This window comes from Rattus norvegicus, chromosome 5, assembly GCF_021556685.1.
Source record: "Rattus norvegicus strain SHRSP/BbbUtx chromosome 5, alternate assembly SHRSP_T2T, whole genome shotgun sequence".
NCBI classification, from domain to species: Eukaryota; Metazoa; Chordata; class Mammalia; order Rodentia; family Muridae; genus Rattus; species Rattus norvegicus.
In genome coordinates this window covers 130560047-130577394 of record NC_141538.1, presented here as the reverse complement: position 1 = coordinate 130577394, position 17348 = coordinate 130560047, and the positions used below count along the sequence as shown (strand labels likewise).

The window sequence follows — 17348 nt, the reverse complement described above, 5'->3', positions numbered from 1 at the left end:
TTGTAGAAAATGTTTCTCAAATGCCCAGTATACAGAAGTGTAATTTGTCTGTCACACTGTAAAAATAACTTCAAGAAAGGCAAGGAGAAGCAACTAGTGTAGCTCATGGAACCACACACCTGCTTCTCTCTTTGAGACAATTAAAATATATTGGTTTGCATTACCTAACAAAAGGGCTAAAATTTAAAAACAAAAACGAAATAACAAACAAACAAACAAAAAGCCCCAAAAATCTTTTTCTTCTTCTTTTTTTTTTTTTTCCGGGGCTGGGGACCGAACCCAGGGCCTTGCGCTTCCTAGGCAAGCACTCTACCACTGAGCCAAATCCCCAACCCAATCTTTTTCTTCTTTAAGGATCCTCTTAAACAGCCTTTTCCTTTTACAACTGTAAGTGAGTGGCAGTGATGGATATTACTAATCCATGAGGATCTGTGTCAAGAGGCTTGACTTCCCCATAAGATGACAATTAAGGAACCATTGCGTGGAGCCACTCCTGCAAATGTTAACACAGTGAAAAGTGAAAAAACAAAAAATCAAAACAAACAAAAAAAAAAAAACACAAAAAACAAAAAGAAAAAACAAACTAAACTCCCAAATAATGAATGCAAAGTGAAACAAAACCTAAAGTATTTGTGATCTTGCAGATTTCCTAAAACAGAGTTTCTGGAATCCAGGGCCTACACTTTGCAAGTCACAAGCTATCACAATGTTGCCTAGGATGAGGAAAACAAGAAAAAACTGTCTTCACTTTTTCTTTACCCCCATGGGAATCTGATCCCTTAGTTGGCCGCCTAGGAAACCATGCTCTGGAAAGTTACAGAGAAAATGGCGAAATACCTGAGCTTTTGTTCTGTGTAGGCTCTAAAGGCACTGGAATGCACAAATCCCCTCACCCATTACACTCAAATGGAGCCGAAATGAAGTACCCCAGACCCAAGCTTCAGCTTGGAGCACTTGAAAACTCCTTTTCCTGGCGGCACAGAGTGCGAACTATTTTTATTTAAGCTTTCCCATGAACACAGCAATGCTTTACTCTAGCTTTTGGGTGCATTAGTAACAACCAAAACCCCACTCGTTCATTCATTCTTACTTTTTTGTTTTTAAAGAAGGAATGTAAAGTATGGTTAAATTTCCAGGAAAATGTAAATTATGGTTAAATCCACAGGAATCCCCCAGCTTTTTGCCTCAGGGGTGTATCTCAGGCAGAAGTCACACAAATAAGGAGGAACAACTGACACGTGAAAAATTCAATTTGCAATGTATAGTCACTGGATTTTCTAGATAATTAAAGATAACCAATTCTTTCAACCAATCAATATTACAGCTATAAATCAACAGAAATAAACATCACATCTGACAAATGATTATAACCTAACTGCTAGTTTTAAGAATTAACCATTTCTGAACATAACTTTCCTGTCCTATGTCTGAGGAACTATGTGATTTTGTTGGGTTATTACTGCTAGATGTTTAACTGCACATACATTTTTCATAGTACATATGCTTTAAAAGATGTTCTCTAGGATGTTTTATATTTTAAAATACAAAAACATTTACCAATAGCAAGAAATTTGGCCAGCAATGATGGGAAAATGGTAAGGTTATCAATAACATTTTATTTCTATCGTGACATATACTTTACCTTGTATCACATTTAGCACTTCATTAGATGATCGCTTTCCCATGATAATCAGGAAAAGTGGAAACTGATCTGTCTTTTGAGTCCGAATGGTTTGTGCAATAACGCTGCCAAAGTGTCTATTGCACATTGTCAGAAATCTAAAATAAAGCAAAATCCAAAATGAGTTTCAAACAAATTTATGAGTAGATCTGAGATGACATTATTAATTATGTAAAGATTAGATAGCCTAACTTGCATTAGTATGGAAACTATTACTAGACTGAGTTTTGACTAAATCTTTAGTAGTTATCGTATAGAAGGAAGCATACCCTAATGCTGCCGAGGGCTGACAGCACAGGTTTCTTAAGTCTCAAATACTGCAAGATGTATGTACTACTTTTTAAACTATGAGAAAACAAAAGAACTTCCAGGAGAGAATTCCTTAACTAGGATAAATAATAGAGTGCAGTACACAAATAAAGCTGACTAGCATCATTGTAAAAATAGATTTAGCAACATTTCCCTAAGTCCTTAGAATCAAGAGCTACATAGAAGCATTGTGTCCCCTCTAGAAGTAGTAGGTCTTCTAGTTTTGTATTTAGTATGGAATAAAAGCAATTCTAAGCTTTTGGCCAAAAAAGCTCAGAGATATTAGCATACTGAAGTCTAGCATTAGTATTCTTAACACGATCTGGAATAAATGAAAAAACTGATAAAGCTTTTCTCTTCTATTAGAGGACTGTTTGAAATTAGCATTTCTTTCAAGAGAAAAGGGTAGCTTATGATATGTTTTCAGATCTGATGGTAAAAAGTAAATGTCATAATAATAATGAATTATGAAAGACCAAATGCAAATATAGAATGCTTTAATAAGATCCAATTTAATAAAGTCTGTAAAAATAATGGACTTTTAATAACACAGGTCACAAAAGGCAAAACAGTGGAAATTCTGGAGACTAGCCACTGGTACTAGCTTATTAATTCTTAATTATGTTCATGAAAGGCAACTTAAATCGTGTGTTTTCTTATGCCTTATGATAATATTTTAGGTAACAACTCCTCTGAAATGTATGTTCTAGCTGATGAGCAAAGTCCTGTCGTCACATGCATTAGAAGGTAAATCTATTTGAAAAGACAAATGGTATTAAAATGTCATGTGCTCAGATTCACTTGATAACCAATTCAAAACAGAATCAAACCTCTTAATTTTTAAAGCCAATACATTTTCTGTCAATAGAAATTCACTTCAGAAATTTAGGCTGAGTCTTTTGTAAAACCCGTGCTGTGACTACAGAAAGTAGGTCTTGTTAAGGGCAGCTAGACCTGTCAGCTAGAGTGTCAAGACAAGTTAGCACCACTGCAGTACGTCCATTGGGGGAGGTTCATATACACATTTAGTGCAGCAATAACCAGACCTCATGGCAATTTGAAATGACAAGGCCTTAAGAAATCCATTGTCAGCCATGAAATATCAGTGCCCCCATGAAAATTCAAATCTTCGCATTCCACAACTATTATGGGATAAAAGGTTCTCAAGCAGACTAAGCTTCCATACCAAATTTCACACTCATAAAGCTTTAAGTCATCAACAGAAAGGTGTAGATCAGGGGACTAGCAAGTTAGGGTCTCAGTTTTCTTTATATGTCTTACAAAAATATTTGAAGTCAGTCTTGACCCTGAGCTGATCATTGGCAACCTCTAAAATTAAAGATGTCAAAAAACAGTTGGAATGCTATTTCCTACAAAAGGGAGAAAAATAAGTCCTTGTTGCTTTCACACCAATGGATTGAGCGGATATCACATAGTAGATGCCCATCATAGCATTGGCCTCACTAGCTAAACAGGATGCCCTCTGGCCCCTTAAAAGGAAAGGAGGACAGGAAGGAAAGGAGCACACAATGGAGAGTATAGAAAGAAGACCAAAGAAGAGAAAGGAAAACAAAACGGAGGGAAATGGGAAGGAGAAGGAAATGAAAAAGGAAGGAAGAGAAGATTGCAATAGCCAAAATTTTAATTCAAGACCAGAAAAACAGACATGGTAAAACTAACCTGATTAAGAGAAAAATTATGTTTTTCTTATTTGTGGTATTTTGTTCCCTTTGAACAGTTAAGCATTTCAGGATACCTGATAGGGTTGGGCAAAACTGTCAAGTCAACTGCAAGTCACTCGATATTTTTCAGTCAGATTTCATGAAGGAATAAATGGTTGCTACTACCACTAGATTCCAGCAATTTTGACCCCAAAGTGGGAAATAACCATTTTATGACATTAGGGAATCTCTTATTTTCTTTCTTAACTATAGAGGACTTAAATAAACCAGTGACCAATGACTTTATTTGAAGAAGGAAATAAAACATTATTAGGGGGTGGCTCAGTGGGAAAGAAAATGTGGCACTGTGTAGAAGCATGAGCACCTGAGTACAGAGTACCAGCATCCACGATAGACAAGAATCCGGTAGCCTCAGTAGTAAGCGGGTGAAAGGCAGATTGCTGGCACAGACCATCTTCCAGCCTAGATCTCGATTTAGTGAGAAATCCTGCCACAACTGAAGAAGGCAAAGATGGGTAGAGCAGGATGACAAGATCCTCCGTTCTTTATGCACATGGGCATACACAGCTGCACACAAATGTGTATATGCACCTCCAAATGAAGTTAAAAAGGAAAAGAAGATGGCCAAATGGTGAAAAATTCCTCTCTTCTAATATTTTGAGAGAGGTTCTCATGCAGCCCAGGCTGACATCTTGATCCTTCTTCTACTTTGCAAGTGCTGGAATTACAGGTGTGTGCCACCACACTTGGCTCAAGGAGGTTAAATTCTGTAAACCTACTGCTTACTTAGTATGACAGGTACTGTTTTGATTAAAAATAGGAGGTCGCGATACTATTGCTAAACTCTTCAATCTGATTGCCATGAGTTTAAAGGTAACTCCAACACAAAGTGGAAAGAACATCTCTTTAATACACCTACCCTTTTACAAGGAAGAAATGAAGTAGGATATAGAAGACATTCAAACCTGTTGTTAGTTGGTAGGCCATCAAAACTAGTACTTATACTGTTAACTCTTAAATACTTAATGACACTTAGCATTGAAAACGCCTGTTTGTTTGTATGTATGTGTCTGCCTGCCTGTGTAAGTACGTGGGAGAGAGTGAGGCAGAGTATGCATGTGGGAGTAAGAGGGAAACTTGCTGGAGTCAGCTCTTTTCTACCTCATGGTTCCCAGGGATGGAACTCGAGTTGGTAGGTGTGGTGTCAACTGCCTTCCCAACTGAGCTATCTGCTATGTAACATTTTCATCATTAATTTTATGATTAAAATGGTATGTTTACATCAACACTAAAAATATTTTTGCACAACAAAACACTAATAAACAAAAGCAATTACTGGTTTTATTGTCAAAGAACAGAGCTGGGCAGATAGCTCACTCAGTGAAGTTCTTCCCGTACACTATGAGATCTGAGTTCAGTGAGACCTATATAAAAATCCAGGTATTGGCAGTACTTGAAATTCTAGTCAAAGGACGCAGAGAGAGCAGATGTCTGGGGCTCTCAGGCCAACTAGCAGTCTAAACAGCAAGCCCACATCTTTGGGAAGGACCATGCTTTATAAGATAGGGTAGATCCTGAGGGATATCTGACACTAACCATGGGCTTCCATGTGGAGATACATGTACAAATGCAGACAAATATGCACAGACAGCAGCACCATGAACCACATATTTAATAAAAGAGATTACTCGGTAGATGACACATGTGCAACCCAATAGCCTGCAGTAATTACTACCCAACACTCTGAGTCAAGCCTCTGTACACCATGCTTTAGCCGTAGCTGATCACTAAATTCTTTTGATTTTGGTTTAAGAAAGTTCTCTGTAAAAGAAAGTCCAAGGTAGCTTTCTATCAAGAATAAGCCTCTTACTTTACATATATACATACATGTTCAAGGTTTGATCAGTGTTCAAGATAGAGATAGAAGACAAGGAACTTAAGGGCCACACTCAATCTCACTAACATAATGCTTTCCTGCTGTTTCCATTTAATAGGAAAATAGAGTGAAGTCCCTTTGACTTGAAGTATGTTCTATCATGCACACCAAAAACAGGTCAGCCATAGAGTTATCATTTTGACTACAACTTCATTTTTACAATTCTTTCCATCTCATCATTCAGTTCTTTTCAGAAGTTCCTGTTGGAAATGTTTGTCAGCACTGCTGGGATAACCCCTTCTGCCCTTTGAGGTAGCTTTGAGTTTTGTAACCTTAAGTCTTTGATCTATACTGAGTTAGGTAAACAAGGACAGAGCAAAGCTGCAGACTATATACTCAGTAATGCTAAACTTCCAGTGTCCCAGGTAGTTTCCCTAAATGGCAAGCTTCCCTGGAGATTCTGACCAGATAGAACTGGGGAGGTACCGGAAGCAGCCCCTTTACTAGATGTCTTTTCCCAGGCACTGTTCACATTTGGAACATTTTTCAAGAAACCCTTTACGTTTTCTTTTAAGGCTTTTGGTGTCTCTGAAGGCAGTTAGAGGGAGTCATCCCAAAGATATTTTGGGTAATGCAGCTTCTCTGAACTGTACCTTGCTTCCTTAAGTAATGTTAGTTCTTATGAGCTTCCTTAGTATGTTGAGCTCGGATCTGCTGTAGCACACGTAAGCAGTATCTCACAAGTCTATGTATGAGCTACAGGTCATAGACAGAAAACAAAACACAGACTGGGAGGTTATAATACAAAATGAAATGTTTACAGAAGACCTCACTGCAAAGTTGACATTTGATCAAAAGTTCCAAAGAGGTGACAGTGGAGTCAATAGCTGGAAAAGAGAACAACGAATACAAAAACATTAACATGGGAGAGCCTAATATATTTAAGGTAACAAGAATCTAGATGACTCCACTCGGGAGAGTTTTCAGTTTCGTTAAGTTACCTGAAAGTTTTATTTCATTTTTCCTTATAGCTACATAGAGTTCTACTGTGCGTGTGACATTTTCATTATTCATCATCTGAAAGACATCTACGTTGTTTCCATTTCCTAGCTATTATGGAATTGACAGCATTAACTGACAGGGCTTACCAATATCTATGAAGTATGACACTGAGTCTTGTCAATATATGCCACAGAATGGTAGAACTAGATTTTACAGTAGATTCATTTTTTAACTTTTGAGAATTTTGTTCTGTCTAACTCTATGAAGAACTGGATTGGAATTTTGATAGGGACTGCACTGAATTTGTAGATCGCTTTTGGTAAAATGGCCATTTACTATATTATTCCTGCCAATCCATGAGCATGGGAGATCTTTCCATCTTCTGAGATCTTCAATTTCGTTCTTCAGAGGCTTGAAGTTCTTATCATACAGATCTTTCACTTGCTTGGTTAAAGTCACACTGAAGTATTTATTTTATATTATTTGGGACTATTATGAAGGGTGTCGTTTCCCTAATTTCTTTCTCAGCTTGTTTCTCTTTTGTGTAGAGGAAGGCTACTGATTTATTTGAGTTAATTTTATACCCAGCCACTTTGCTGAAGGTGTTTATCAGCTTTAGTAGTTCTCTGGTGGAACTTTTGGGATCACTTAAATATACTATCATATCATCTGCAAATAGTGATATTTTGACTTCTTCTTTTCCGATCTGTATCCCCTTGACATCCTTTTGTTGTCTGATTGCTCTGGCTAGAACTTCAAGAACTATGTTGAATAAGTAGGGAGAGAGAGGGCAGCCTTGTCTACTCCCTGATTTTAGTGGGATTGCTTCAAGTTTCTCTCCATTTAGTTTAATGTTAGCAACTGGTTTGCTGTATATGGCTTTTACTATGTTTAGGTATGGGCCTTGAATTCCTGTTCTTTCCAGGACTTTTATCATGAAGGGATGTTGAATTTTGTCAAATGCTTTCTCAGCATCTAATGAAATGATCATGTGGTTTTTATCTTTCAGTTTGTTTATAGGATTATGTTGATTGATGGTTTTCCATATATTAAACCATCCCTGCATACCTTGGAATTTTCCACATTGATTTCCACAGTGGCCATACTGGTTTGCAAAGCCATCAACTGTACATCAGGATTCCTCTTTTCTAGAATCCTCATCAGCATTTGTTGCCAGCTATTTTCTTGATTTTAGCCAATCTGAGGCAAAATCAAATCTCAGAATAGTCTTAATTCATATTTCCTGATTGTTAAGGATGTTGATTTTAGCTCTAAATTTTTAGACTTGAGCAAATTATCTGAAGTTATCACAGAAACCTGGAAAGTAAAAAAGAGAGTGAAGGACTAGGGAGGGGAGGGAAGTCAACAGCAGGCAAATGGGTGTGTGTGTGAGTGTGTGACTGTATGTTACCTCTACCTGTGAAAGGAGAAAGGAAGTAATAGAAAGGGAGAGGGAAGAAGAAAGTATCACTAAGGATGTTAGGAAAAGCCATAGGAAAACATTATTTTATATGCTTACTTTAAAACACAAATAGCATACATGGAGTTATACCACACAGTGTGCACATGCTCCCCAAGAAACACAGACTCTAAAAAAGCCCGAGTTCAGGCACAGGAAACATTCCTTGAAGGTGTTAAGTCAGGGAATTCCAACAGACTCCAGGCTACAGAGTCTACTCCCATTCCTTGTGGTCGCCTCCAAGAACCTGAAATTTAAGTCTTACTCCTGAAGACACGACATATTTCAGACAGAGGATGTGGAGCTGTAACTGAGCTGGAATCTTACTGCTTGAGGACCAATTCTCATACTATACAAAGGTGCTAGGCAAGCAGCCAAGGGAGAATAGTTAATAGTTGTAAAACCTATGAACAATGACAGTTCTGGCAAGATAGCCTTAATAACTGCAATCACATCACATTATTATCTCGGAGGAAACCAACAACTGGGATGTAAAGTTACTTCACAGGAGGGGTTTCATGCCAAACACTGTAAACCTAACCAACTACCGGTGGTTAATAGGTAACCACCTGTGAGGAGAGCCCAGTACTTTCACGAATGTAATCTTTAACTGTATTCTAAGGACTTTTCTTTATACCTACAGGTAAATGTAGCTCTTACCTTTCATCAAAGAACCTTCCTTTTAATAAAAGATAGAGATGATTACAGAAATCCACAACTGGTTAAAATACAGAGAATTGGGCACCTAGCCCCAGGATGTAATTTGGGGAGGAATGAACTGGAAAAGCATTTATTTGTTTGAAGCATAAATTTTCTATTAATTTGTGTCAATAAATTGCTACCCAGAATTTATAAACAATATACACGCAAACACAACCTACAGAATATTTTGCTATTGTTTGGTGGTACTGAGGAACAAATATAACGTTACATATGCAAGCAAATCAAACTGTGAATCAAGAATCAAACCATAATCTCTTATTCTTGTTATGAGTAAATCACTCTTGGTAAAAAGGCTTTGAGACCTGACAATTTAGTAACGGGGAGGGTAGTTAATAATTTATAAGTATAATTTATAATTATTTTAGAGAGGAACAATAATCTTAACTCACTCTTTCTTACCAGTTTAGCTGGAGCATCCCTAATCTAAAATCCCAAAACCTGTCATGTTGGCAGTTCAAAAAATTCTAGCTATTTTACTATTTTGGATTCTTAACTCAATTGGTTGTCTATGTAAATATTCCCAAATATAAAAGTAACCTTCCCATAGACATTTGCATTAAGTACTGCTTTTCTAAACGGGGAATAGTGGCACATAGCTTTAATCCCAGCACTCAGGAGGCAGAGGCAGATGAGGATCTCTGTGAGTTCTAGGCCAGCTCATTCTACAAAGTGAGTTCCGGGACAACCAGGCTGATAAACAGAGAAGCCCTGTCATGGGAGTGTGGGGAGGTAGGAATTATATATATATGTGTATATATATATATATATATATATATATATATATATATACACATATATATATCATAAACATAACTTTAAATCATGAAAATCCTCTATTGAAGGGTAAACTTTAATTTTCTTAAATGTAGATCACAGAATAATTAATTCCAATTCCTCTCTAGCAATGTAAAGAAGACTTCTTTTTCAAGGGTTATAGAAGAGAGTGATGAATATTAAATTCTATATAAGATTTCCTTTTGGTTTTGCTATTCGCTAGACAATAAACAGAAGGGACTACTGGATATGTCACAAGAAAATGATTTTTGTTCTGAGGACACTGAAAATATTTTGGCTTCCGCTATTCAAAGTCTACAAATAGCATGGTCTGTAACTGGGGCTTGGATTTAAACAGTTCAGATTACATTCTAGGGGAAAATACAGAGAATGAGAGATTAAAATTTACAGTACCAGGTTATTTATTTCTTGGATCCTTACCAGGAAATGAATCTACTTTTATCTACCTCTGCATACACTACCTAATTCTAACATATATTTATTGCATGGCTAGGCCAACTCATGCTTCAGTGGCCTTTATCCACAGTACGACAGTGTGGGAAATACAGCCTTCTTCCTCTGTTTTCTACTTGTGAAATCTGCTCAGTGTAAAAACAGTCTAAACTGTGACAGTCATCAGGGTTCCGATGAGTGTCTACCTTCATGTGGACCTTCAAAATAAGCAGGTGTTGGCTGGTAAGTTTGTGATTATCAACTTTCTGACTTTTTTTTTTACACAAATTAGACTTTTTATATAATTTCATTTTTTTAATACTACCCATCGATTTAGGAAACCTGCAAACATTGAAATGTTACCATATTGTATTGCATGTAGCACAGTTTTGTGGGAAGAACAAAGACACTGAAGACAGACAAGCCTCACGTTGCCATTAGCTGTTTCTTTGAACAACTTTAGCTGAGTCTGTCTGTGCTTTCTCATCTAATAGTAAAGGTAATAACATCTAACCTAATTTCAAAATTAGTCTGTAGATTATCAATACTCTTCATCCCCCATTTTCTTCTATGTGCTTCAGAGTCAATACAGCTTCTCTTCCTCACTAATAAAAGATATGCTTCTTTATTTTATTTTTTTTTTTATTAACTTGAGTAAGATATGCTTCTTAAAATAAGCTTCCTGATTATTACTTCCAGCTGTAAGCCATGGCTTCCTGTGAGGAGACAATGGAAATCTGTTTCTCTATTTCCCATGCGACATGTCACATAACTTTTTTCAATTGCCAAATTTGGAGTTGTTGTGATTTTATTACATAAAACATTTCAGCATTGTTATTCCAAAGCTGGAGAGATTCTCTTGAATTCTGATGTTTACACAATTTCATATTTAAAAAGACATTTCACTCTTAAAGATGAGAAATACAGGGATGCTAAGACTCCACACACAGAAATAGATTTTAAGATATAAAAAAGTCGACCTAGTAAAGTCTGATCACTTCTGGCATCAAAAAGTAGTATTTATGGACCATACCTCCTAAGCTCCATAAAGAAAAAAGAATTGCTGAAAAAAGAATTAACCTAAAGCCCTCTATTTTCTACATAAGATTAGTTATTTTAAAATTTCATTTGAAATCTGTCTTTTGGAAAACAACAGTAGAAAATAGCTTTCTGTTGTTGTTCTTAATGATTCTCAACTAGAGGAGAAAGTTCTCTCCACGTAAGGTTTTATATTTCACAATGCTCTCTGTACGTGTTCACTAGTAACCTTATTTCCTGAGCTACTTGAGGATAACTGAGAGTCCCTGTCCATGTCTGTATTCTTTGTACCTTTGAGTTTCATTCTCGCATTAAGGTAATTGCAACATTAGGAGTGAATTTTTGTGCAGGATCAGGGATAGGGATCTGGTTTTATTCTTCTATGTATGGATATTCAATTTTCTCACATCATTTGTTGAAGGAGTATTTCTCTAGCATTTTTGCTATCTCTGTCAAAAAATCAGGTGGCTGTCACTGTTTAGATTAATTAAAATTATTAATTATTATTATTGCATTGTATGTGCTTGCATGGTGATAGAAGGTATACATACTACACACACATGTGGAAGTCAGAACCTAAGTTTATTGCTGATTCTCTCCTCTTACTTGTATGTAAATTCTGAGAATTGAACTCAGCACCCCAGGTATGCATATCAAGTGCCTTTACCCACTGTGCCATCTTATAAGCCAAGATAGGTGGATCTGTATTAGTGTACTGTATTTTCAAAATTTATACGTCTGTTTATATGCCAGCACCATGCAATTTTGTGCTGTTATTATTAAGCCAGAATTATAAATCTATCATTTTATTTAACTCAAAAAACAACTCTGAGGTATTAGTTTAAGCCTCATTTTACAATATGGAGACTTCATAATAAAGGTTTATATGACCTTTCTGAATAGGGAATGTTTAAACGTAGAAAAATGAGGGAATAAAAACAGGATTATTTGTTTTTTCTGATGGCTTCTCTTAAGTAACTGGGAGGGGAATAGAGTACAGTGTAACATGCTTAGTGAATTAAGAATATGAATACATATCTCACCCAGATCAAATAAATCTTGTTGTGCAGAAAGAATATTTAAGACTTTAGACCAGGTGTGGTGGTGTATTAGATCTCAGTACTCGGAAGGCAAAAGTAGGTAAACTTATATGAGTGCAAATTAAGACGAGCCAGCATATATAGTGAGTTCTAGAACAGATAGGACTATACAGTGAAACCCTATCTTAAAAATAAAACCCAAAAAACTAGTATAGTGCTGAGAATCTGCCAAGGAAAACAAAATCTACTTAGGATTCTCTAAGTTGTGGCTATAGCCAATAGCAGATAAAAACGATAGTCAGCTTTAAAAAGGGTAGACAAAAAAAGAACTATCACTTTTCCCCTGGTATTCCAATAGTAAAAATTTCTGAAATATAGGCATATGTCTGAGAAGAAAAAACAAGAAATCTTCCATAAATGAGTTACCTAAACTTATTCCAGAGCATTACAACTTTTCCGTGGTTTATGATACTATTTGGTAAATTAAGTCATTAAAATTGGTAGTCATAGTCAATGCAGACTGACAAGCAAACACTGGACAAAATGTCAGAGGAACCAGTTTCCACGTATTTTCATTGAGTAAACTAATGTTTCTTTTATGACTCTTCTGGTTGACTTAATACCACTGATTGTGGAAGAGGGGGTGCATGCTACTGATTTCAATGATCTAGAACCTATGATCAGTAAAAATCCTTCAGAAATGATAAAAAGTTGATTAAAAATGAAGCTAGGTGTGATGATGCATTTATTCTCAGTAGTTGGGAGGTAGAGGCAGGCAGATGTCTATGAATTCTAAGCCATCCTGGTGATCTTTATAACAAGTTATGTAGGGGTTACAAGGGCTTTTAGTAAGACCTTGTCTCCAACCAACCAACCAACCAACCAACCAAGAGGCTTGAACATGGGAACCACACAATTTCTTGTTCTCTGCGTTTTGACCAGTTGTGATGTTATCAGTGGACACATTAACATGGAAGCCGGAAAACCTGTGAGGTCTCAACCACAGACAAATAACTTTAAGCAACTGGGGAAGGCTGAGAGCGGGCAAAATGGTCTTCTCAGTGAAAAATGCCCCTTTATTGATATTGGTTACCAATATCAAGGGTCAGACCTAAGAACATATACATATAGGTAACATTATACAGACTGAGCAACTTGTTTTTATGTACTTAGGAATATGTGTATGTTTGTGTCTGTGTAACAGTAATTAAAGAAAAAGAGGTAATGAATGAGAGGCAGAGCAAAGAAGGTGTGTATGAGGGGGTAGAAAGAGAAAAGGGAATGAGAAATTGATGTAAATATAATTTCAAAAATAAAAACATTAAAAATTAAAAATTTAACAACAAAAATAAACCTCACACCTTTTCTACTTCAAACAAGAGAGAAAATAGAGAACATGATAGGATATGTGTATTTTGAAATATTTCATTTTAGAAATGTCTTTTCGAATTTGTCACAGTTACTCAAGTTTTGAAATCTACAGAAATACTGGGCCAAGTAACTAACATCATATTTCTGACACTATATATTCTATATCTATCTATCTATCTATCTATCTATCTATCTATCTATCTATCTATCTTCTCCCCCCCCCCCCCCTCTCTCTCATACATTCTAAAATATAAGATAGGAGCCATTGGGGTTAAGATTTAGGCACAGATCACACAGGTACCAATGTGTGTATTTCACATATTTTGAAAAGGTGAAGATGTTTTCAATTCTGTGTATCTAAAGCATTCAAAGCAGAGAGGACTTAAGAGAAAGAATGCACAGAACAACTTAGTAGTAAGTTACATGACAGAAGCAGGATTTGGTACAAACATAAATTTACAGTGAGATGACTTTGTGCTGGTGTTTCAATAGTATTGCTTTTGTTCTAACTTTTTGTTCTAACATTCTCCTAGTCTATATTCTCATATACACTGCCTACTGACAACTAGATAAGTGAAATGCACATTCCCTGAGTAATAATAGTTACATTAATATGGAGAACAGATAAATTTTCCTACCATAACTATTCTTAGTATACAATTCACTTACCATCAGGCAGTTGTAATTGTAGGACTAGGACATAGTGTAGGAAGTACTGAAATTGAAACTAAGAATGGCTTGTAAACTGGTAATCTTAAATCACTTCAAAGGATATTTTAAAAGATAATAAAAATTTAAAGAGTAAAGCCTGTATTACAGATGGTTTAACCATCATCTGCATAGAGACTGTCTTACTCTTAATAGTAGGAGGCCATCACCTTTCACCCATTGCCCCTTCCCCTTCCTTTCAGTAGTATTAGGAAACTACTCACAAGTGCACTCCTGTACAATGCTGAGCAGTAATTATGACTTGCTGACAAAGAGATATGAACAATTACGGAGCCCATTTTGAAACCCTACACTAATAAAGTCATTAGATGCTGCCCTTGCCATGATCCTTCTGAAAGCTTCTGAAGTTACAAGAACACACGGCATTGTTTGCAGGGACAATTGCTGCTGGCAGAACTGCAAACCTTGAGTTAAACCATGCTGCAAATTGATCTTGACATTCTGTTAAGACCGCCACTAAAAATCAAAAGCAGAGGAGAAAAGGAGAAAATGAGTGGGCAGGATGTAATCATGGAACAGGAGGGGTTCCTCCTCACCTTCTCTCCTCCCTCTTCACAAAACAAACCAGGGAGAAAATGACAAACTCTCCTGGTGTTTTGGAACCTTTATTTTAAAGCATTAATTAAGCCTTTGACCTGGGATGTTTAGGATGGCAATACACTTCCTTTAAAAATACTGGAAGGAAAATGTTGCACAAAGGAAATATAGCTGTTTTGGGAAAATTATATGGAAGTCTGGCGTGACAGCTCTCTGGAAGTCTTAGTACTCAGACCACAACACATTCATCTGTTTTATCAGATAACTCTGCAGAATCCTTATTTGCTCCTAGGTTACCAGCTGGAAATTAACACTCCTATGGTCTTTCATGTAGTCCCTGCACCTGGGCTATATCTGCTGGATTAAATGAAGTACAGAGTTAGAGTAACATCGGCAGTTAGGCTTCAGCCAGGCATGAACCACTGAGGAGTTTGGAATTAAGGGTAAGCCACTGTGAATATGACTAATTACTGAGATGGAAAATACAGATGAAGACAACCTACTGATGATAAGTGCTTTAAGTCAATTAACTCTTGCCAATGATTAAGTAATGTGGAAAACTATCGCTTGAGTATTAAGGCTAACAAATACCTGTCATCCTAACAGCGGAAGTTTGCAGAAACTTGAAATAACAAACCCAGGGGCAGAAGTTCAAAAGCTGATATCCACAGGCAATAGAATCATGTCTGTGAACACTTATATTAACTGTGCATGCAAAATTTAATGTAATGTTGCATGAGTTACATGCAATCTGTGTAACCTAAGCATTATCAGAAATTCCTAATTGAAGTACTTTGAGCACTCTTTCCAAACAATGTACAATGCCTGACTTACTCTTTTGTGCAAAATATTTTTCCACAAGAGCTTAAATAAGCAGTTAATTTTTTAAAATAATATGTCCAGAATACCGAGCTGGCACTATCCCAGTCAAGTGTTTAACTTTAGGTTGGCCACAACTGGGTTCTGTATACCAGCAGATATCTATTAATCTCTACAGATTCCTCGCTAATACTGTGCTTTACCTAGGACAAAGCTGTGATACTCTTCGTTACCGAAGCACATCAGCCTAGAGTGCACTCAAAGTGGAGGTCTTTCACGGCTCTTGTTGTGTACCAAACAGGTATCCAAACAGAATTACAGAAGCAAGAAAACTAATATTTATTGTGCTACTGCTTTATACTGTCTTATTTACAGTAATGAAGATGGTACTCAATGATATGCACAGTTAATACATGTTCACAAACATGATTCTATTGCCTGTGGATATCAGCTTTTGAACTTCTGCCCTTGGGTTTGTTATTTCGTGTTTCTGCAAGCTTCTGCTGTTAGTACGATGGTTACTTGTGGCCCCAGCACATAACTCGACACATGCCCAGTTTAATACTCTCCGTTTTAGATGTTTACTTTTATTAACTCAACCACCAGTGCAGGAGGTTCAGTACAGTCTTAGCATGGCTCGGCTTGAATGTCCAACTGCTTCTAGGATAACAGAGATTTGGTAAAAGCTGAGGAAATAAATCCTGGAACCACTAGATGAATTCATGTAGGTTGGAAGTCAAGCCCTTTGCCAGATAGCCAAGGGACAACATGAGCATAGGTCTTCTGGGGTCAGTATTAAGCTGTTAATTAGGGCATTTTTACTGTTATTATTGTTCATTTTGTAAGGGAAAGTAAGGCTTTAGCTTTAGTGTTCCTGTTAGTGGCTTCTAAGGAAGAGGATACAACTAGAGACACAGCAACAATTCTAATTTTCTTACCATTGCTCAAGGCTCTACACTTTTATCATTAGTTTTTAACAAGCCTACAAAAGATTATTTACTTATTACCAATATAGAACTTACTTCTTAAAAAGGCACTGTGCACAGTAATAAGATTACAGACACAGCACCCTAGGGGGATGACACCCTAGGAGGGAAACACTATACAACAGAAGACATACTCTTAATATTAGCTAGAGTATTATGGGATATTATGGGAACGTATAGAAAGTGCAACAACCCAGACTGAAGCAACTTGAATGGGGTGGGGAGCTGCAAGTCTTCTTGAGGTCAACATGTTCTAAAATTTTAAGTAACCATTCTTCCACAGCAGAGCATTAACTCACTAAGAATGCACTGTAAAAAAAAAAATTAATTGTATTAGCTGACTCCATGATATTTTTCTGTTGTTACACATCCAAAGAGACAACTGATCTCTGCTCTATGGACTAAAATATGCCAATACTGAATTAAATCAGCACTAAGAACTTCTTTGGATCTGCTGATCCCAGATGGATGAGGTAAACTCACAGCCGGGTTCAGACCACACGTGTTTATATCAGCTGGTAGCTCCACCTGTGCCTACAGTTATCTTAGCCACCGAATCCACCCCAACATTCAGTTAGGATGCTTTAAATAGCAGTACACTTTTCTACTACAAACCAGTAAGTTAGCAATGCCAATAATATACACTTCTTTGAATAGAAGGAGTAATATTTGGGATTTTATCTTTCTACTTATTATCTCTTTCAAGTCATTCTGAGACCTTCTGAGGTATAGGAATTAACAATGAAATTCACTAAGCACTTAGGAAACACTTTACAAATGAGTTACTTTGTCTACCTTGCTTATTAACGATTTTTGAGGGCTAGTAGTGTACGCCATTTAGCATTTCCTCTTTCAGCTGCTCAGCATCA

General features: G+C 36.7%; 1 protein-coding gene across 6 annotated transcripts in view; it reads right to left on the bottom strand.

The window, feature by feature from the left end:
• Positions 1-17348, bottom strand: part of Faf1 (Fas associated factor 1) — a 372980-nt gene that overhangs the window by 93521 nt on the left and 262111 nt on the right. For all 6 annotated transcript variants that reach the window (XM_087660189.1, XM_087660188.1, NM_130406.2 and 3 more), the window contains 1 exon segment: positions 1643-1779. In XM_087660189.1, the coding sequence (XP_087516315.1) occupies positions 1643-1779 (137 nt within the window).